Source organism: Anneissia japonica, unplaced genomic scaffold (assembly GCF_011630105.1).
Source record: "Anneissia japonica isolate Jap-2015-1 unplaced genomic scaffold, ASM1163010v1 scaffold456_len727751_cov192, whole genome shotgun sequence".
In the NCBI taxonomy this organism is placed as follows: Eukaryota; Metazoa; Echinodermata; class Crinoidea; order Comatulida; family Comatulidae; genus Anneissia; species Anneissia japonica.
In genome coordinates, this window is record NW_022713155.1 from 442,293 (window position 1) to 448,324 (window position 6,032).

At 37.9% G+C, this 6,032-nt stretch overlaps 1 protein-coding gene across 1 annotated transcript; it reads left to right on the forward strand.

The window, feature by feature from the left end:
- Positions 1–1,522: 1,522 nt before the first annotated feature.
- Positions 1,523–4,200, forward strand: LOC117108240 (G-protein coupled receptor 12-like). The gene has a single exon (XM_033250206.1). The coding sequence runs from the start codon at positions 1,801–1,803 to the stop codon at positions 2,782–2,784; it is 984 nt and encodes a 327-aa protein (XP_033106097.1). The 5' UTR covers positions 1,523–1,800; the 3' UTR covers positions 2,785–4,200.
- Positions 4,201–6,032: the final 1,832 nt, after the last annotated feature.

Sequence of the window (6,032 nt, forward strand, 5' to 3'; positions counted from 1 at the left end):
TATCGGTTCACATGTGTTATTTCAGTGTAACTTGATTGGTGTGATTCTAGACTTGCCACAAGTCTCTAATTTATTGATCTTTCCTAGTATAACTAATTTCGGAGAGTGCCACCAGTGTCGGTTTATGTTGAGAAACTTGTTATCCTAAACCAAGAAAAAGTATACTATGAAACGCGAAGCAAATATGTAATATGGAACGCCATTGGTGCCAAAATTAGGCATTTTCACTGACTAAGACAAAGTTCAGGGACTGGAACCTAGTCTAGTGTAATTCCATCCTGGTAAGAAGCATTGGCAGGGCCTACAGGAAGGAGGCTTTAGCATCTCAAGTTGGACTGAACCATCTATTTTTATGTATAATAGGTTTTTAACAAAAATCTCAGATACAGGTTTGAAAAGGCCAAACATTTTTGTAGTGTTAGCTTATCCAACCCCTACACTGCCCATCTCCCCCCCCCCCCAAACCAGGGTAGGAAGGTTGTATCTTACCTGAAACCATGGGTCAACCAATAAGATTTGACAGAGTATGTAACATACTGGTACTTAAAGCATGTAATGCAAGCCATTGTGGTCCGAGTTGAACTTAAGCCATGTAATGTATAATTTGGCCACCGGTTGTTGGCTGATGCGATTTTGGCAAAACAGAACATTTGAAATGAAAATTCATTCGTTGACAGTCAGCCGATTAACCGTGCCTATGTTTTTCTCAAAGCTATTATGAAGTATAACAAGTACAAGTGCAAAATCAATTTAGGGAATTCACAGGCTTTTTGTCACCTGGATGAGGACGAATTCCTTCCATCTCGGCCGCTAACCATTTTGGCCGCGATGTATTTAACACTCTGAAAAAAATCGGGAGAGTAAACAATTTTGTCTGACTATATATAAACTTAGGACTACGCTCGTTTCTTGCTATGCCTGGCCCATGCGTCCCTTGTCGAATTGACATAAATAAAACATGTTTGCCTTTCCCACAGTCGTCTTATTACTTTTTAGGTCAATGCACATATTTATTACTTTATAATTATCGTTATTAGGATACTTAATAGTCCTCCAATTAATCGAATTGACTGAAAACATACAATACAACATGCATTCCATACACCGCGGCCGAAACGGTCCTAGAATATATAGGATAGGACGTAGCAGGCTGACAATATTTTCCCAACTTTCTAATATGGCCTATGATTATTTTTGATTGTTATATTCATTATTTGTATTACATGAATCGATAAAAATCAATCATTGTTATTTCAGCTCATAACAATATTTTATATACTGAAAGAGTATAGAAGTCACTTAAACTAAATCTTTATTATGGAAGCTCTTGCATCTTTCAACAGGCTTTATGTCTCTCTTTGCACTTATGTGTGAACGTGACTTGATATAATCATAATAGATGCGTCCAATAAATTATAATTAAAGATGTTTACTACAATTATTATTAAGATCTGCGTTATTTACCTATAGCTCTATACCAGGTTGTTGCCGTCTGCAAACATCCGGGATATGTCACCTCAAATCAAGTGCATATTTCCTGTTATCGTCTGAGCAAGATAGTTCACTATTGCTATTATATGTCATTATTAGTATTATCACCAAAGCTGAGATAAACAACACCAAAGTTTAATGTTTTCTTACTCACGTGACGTGAGTAATATTAGCCTACTGTGTTAATATTAATTAAGAAACTAGTATCCGCAATCCTGGTGAATCCCCTGATTCATTTTAACATCTCTTATCTGGATTCATTTAACGGAAGTTGGCTTTGACGAAAAGACTATTATTTTGTACCTTGCTATGTCGGGTAATGATACCAACTCTACGACTACGGCCTCATCATCGCCTGGAGTTTCGAAAGACCCATTCGTGTTTGTATACTCTACATATATACCTTTGATATGTTTAATTTGCTTTGAAAATGCAGTTGTGATATTAGCAATATTTATATATGACACGCGGCGTAAAGGTAGGATTGTTCTTGTCGGTAGTCTGGCGTTTGTAGACTTTGTAACAGGGGCAATATCTGTGCCATTTGCAATGAGAGGGTTTTTATCAAGACAATCTATGACAGATATCAGCTCAGAAGAATGTCAAATAATGTACGGTCCACTCATGATCACTGGTTTAGCATCCTTTTTGCATATATTTGTTTTAACAATTGACTGTTTTACTGCAGTTATTCTACCATTTAAATATCGAACTGGCATGTCGAGTACGAAAATTTACTTGGCGATTCTTGGAATATGGGCGATATCGATTTTGTTCGGGATGATTCCGTACTGCTGGAAGTTAGAGAAGGAAGATTTCCACGACTGCTATCAACTGAACTCTGTAGGATTGACTATTCAAATGCTAATTAGCGGAAACATTTGTTTCGTTATCTTTATTGTAATAACTATTTTGTATATAAGAATTGCGAAAGAAGCACTTACACATAGGCCTAGAAGAAATATCAATCAAACGATCCCACGTCAGCCTAAAAAGTATGAAGATTTCAAGGCTGTGAGAACGACGTCATTGATACTTGGTGCGTTTCTTTTTTGCTGGACACCGGTGATTTTGAAGTTCATTCTTCTTGGTTTTGACGTTATTGATATTGACGAGCAGGCATGGTTTACATGGTTCGGTGAAGTGCTAGTTATATCGAACTCGGCGCTAAATCCAATCATATATTGTTACAGCAGTAAAGATGTATATAAACGCTGTAAATCGTTGCTAAAGTTCACCTCTAACATAAACAGATCTGCAGGAACAAGCCGATCATGGGACACACCACTTTAATTCCATGAAATATCTGTTGAATATAAAAGAACACTATGGACAGCAAAATGCATCGTAATATAGAATTTAGATGATATTTAAGATATACAAGTTAACGGTATAATACGTGTACATTCTTTTCTCGATTTACAGGGTAGTTTATTTATATTTTCTTAATACAGGCCTACCTGAATAACTTGATTTCAGAAGTTATTTCAATAGTGGCGCCAGGGTTTGCCCGACAGGGATCTGATGTCACCGACAGGGGTAACAATATCCCGGCCGATTTTCCCCAACCATACCATAAATGGACGGGACCAGGGCGTAATTCCACGGAAACTCCAACTCAGTCTCCGAAGGCTTATATTCACTAAGCTGGTTTATCTTCGGTGACTTGAATTTTACATTTTTACTTATGCTTGGTAGTATTGATGTATTTATTGATACTAGAAGCAACAAGTTCAAATATACAGTATGTGCAACTTTTTAAGAATACAGAATGTAATTCATAGGTTTACTTAATTTCGCTAACAAGAAGTGCAATCATTAACGATAGTGTACATTATCCGGACCTCTACACTACACGTTAATTTTATCTCATCCTTTTCGAAATTCAAGATTCAGTATAGATTTATTTCAAAATACAGTAAATGGTTGGCTTGAAATATACAATTCATGTAAAAAAAAGACATTAATAGTAAAACAGTACCGTAAAAATCATTGAAGTGCTACATTCTATATAATAGTTGAAAACAGTAATGATTGTCTTGAAATATATTCATTTAAAAAAAGAAGATGCATAAAAATATCAATAGTAAAACAATAAAATCATTGAAGTGTTACATTCTATAAAGTAGTTGAAAACAGTAATGGTTGTCTTGAAATATATTCATTTAAAAAAGAGGATGCATAAAAATATCAATAGTAAAACAGTAAAATCATTGAAGTGTTACATTCCATAAAGTAGTTGAAAAAAAAACATGTAAAATGTATCAATTACAAAAGAAATCATCACCATCATAACAATCGACGCAGCTCGACGCAATGTGTTAACGCGTCGGATCTGTGCGCGTTATGCATGGTTAAACGTATATCGCTGTTTCATTGACTTGAGGCGTCCATCATTCTGAGGTTGTATGCCTCAAACCTGATTGATTAATTTGACATATAATAACTTTATTGTTATTTATCTCAAGTTGTATATCTAAATATTCATATCGATTTTGTTTGCAATGTTGTTAAGGTGCTGGATTTAATGCAATTTTAAGGGTGAATTTTGTATGTTACGTATTGTACAATATTGGCATGTACAGTAATTGTTTTTAAAAGTTTGTCCACTTTTATTGTCTTGTATTCAAGTTTGTGAATATTTATTCGTGCTTGTGCCACTGATTCAGAAATATAGTTTTGAATAAAGATGATTACAGTGTTACACTTCAATGTAATAACGCATCATCTTTTGTAATAAGTGGTGGATCCAGGAATTCGAAATAGACGGGGCCCGAGGAGGGACTTTCAGAGGTGGAAGTTCTATACCACCTCAGCCTCACCATGGTTGGGGCTGGGGTTTGAAAATGTATGATTATAAAGGATTATAAATGGTCGGAAATGGCACTACCAGGCTTAAAATTTGAAAATATTTTTCTTTTTTCTCCATTTTTTTTATTTTGAAAAAAAATGTAAGGGGTCCAATGTACATCGAATCCACTACTGGTATTCCGCTTCCGAGCATGCATATAACGTAATTTTTTAGATATATAATATTTTCATGACAGTCGAGAATGTACTGATTATATAACTTACAGATAATTACTGTTGTCCGATTGTGTGCATTGAAAATGTGACGACAAACTCGGGACACGGGCCTCGTTTGACACTCATATCAAATGGCCTGTTAATTAACCTTGCAGAGGAGCCTGTCGTCACCTGCTACGATGCCTTCTCCTCCTTATCATCATTACATCATCATCATCATCATCATCATCATCATCATCATCATCCTCATCATCTTCATCATCGCAATTAATTGTCCATGCTAATAAAATGGGGGAAATCTATTAATTCAGTGTGTATTCATTCATCAATAGAAGTCTCGTAATGCACGTAAGTGCATTTCTCAGCATCTAGAAAAAACGAAACTTTGCGACGCTAGGAGAACCACAAGACTACGACCACCCCCCCCCCCCCACGTCTAAACTAATCTTCCAGCGTCGGAACAAGCAAACATTACGTTTTCTTCCCATGACCTCGCCCACCCAGGGAACCCATTATGTGCGATACTCAGGGTAAAGTTCGGTTTCCATATAATCGCTCACCCTATCAGCTAGCAGTGTACCCTGATTCGTCTGCGTACACTGCTAGCTGCCCTGCGCAATCGGAAAGGCACCCCGATTCGTCTGTGAACCACAACTGACATGACTGTCGGCGATAGGGTGAGCCATTCTTGGAAAATCAACGCCTGAGAGATCCCTATTCTCAAAATTGTCTATTCCCTCAGCCCCAACCATGGTAGGGGCAGTGAGGTGGACCTCACGCACCCCCTACCGCCAAATCCTGCATCCGCCCCAGGGGTGTATAAGGAAGAAGGAGCACGAGGGAGCATAAATGCCGTCGGGAGGAAGTCAATATTTTGTCGAGAAACACTGCTTTGAAAAAGCATTTTTACCGTCCGAGAGTGCCATTTCCAAGCGTCTAGTGGGGCCTATTCTTAAAATTTTCTCCAAGGGCCATTGATCCTTAGGGCCCTTTCGCTGCCCCTACCCATATTTCCAGTAGAGTCCTTGCTCTATAGCACCCTGATCCAAAAGGGCTTTGCTGATACAAAACAGCATAATGTGTCACTGACATCGACTATAAGACATATAGCATATTAATCCAGCTGTGTGGGTTGCCCAGCCGGCCAGGACCCCTGCATTTGTAAGCATTTTTTTAAAATGGAGATAAGGTATTCAAGTCTGAATGAGTGTCATTTCCGGGCATCTAGAGGTACCAAAATCATAAGTTGCTTTGCGACTCCCAGTATAGAATAGACTATAGGTACTTGATTAGAACTTTGCGATGCCCGTGAGGGGAGAGGAAGAGGGGGAGCATAGCTCCCGTCGAGAGGAAGTCAATCATTTTTTGTAGAGAAACACTGCTTTGAAAAAGCATATTTTTACCATCTAAGAGAGTGCCATTTTCGAGCGTCTAGAGGGTCCTATTCTTAAAATTTGATCACGTCCTCAGCCCCAACCATGGTTGGGCTGAGGTGGGTGTGGAATACCTATTGC

Excerpts from the sequence above, each read along its gene's own strand:
- LOC117108240 (XM_033250206.1), top strand. The coding sequence starts at position 1,801 with ATGTCGGGTAATGATACCAACTCTACGACTACGGCCTCATCATCGCCT.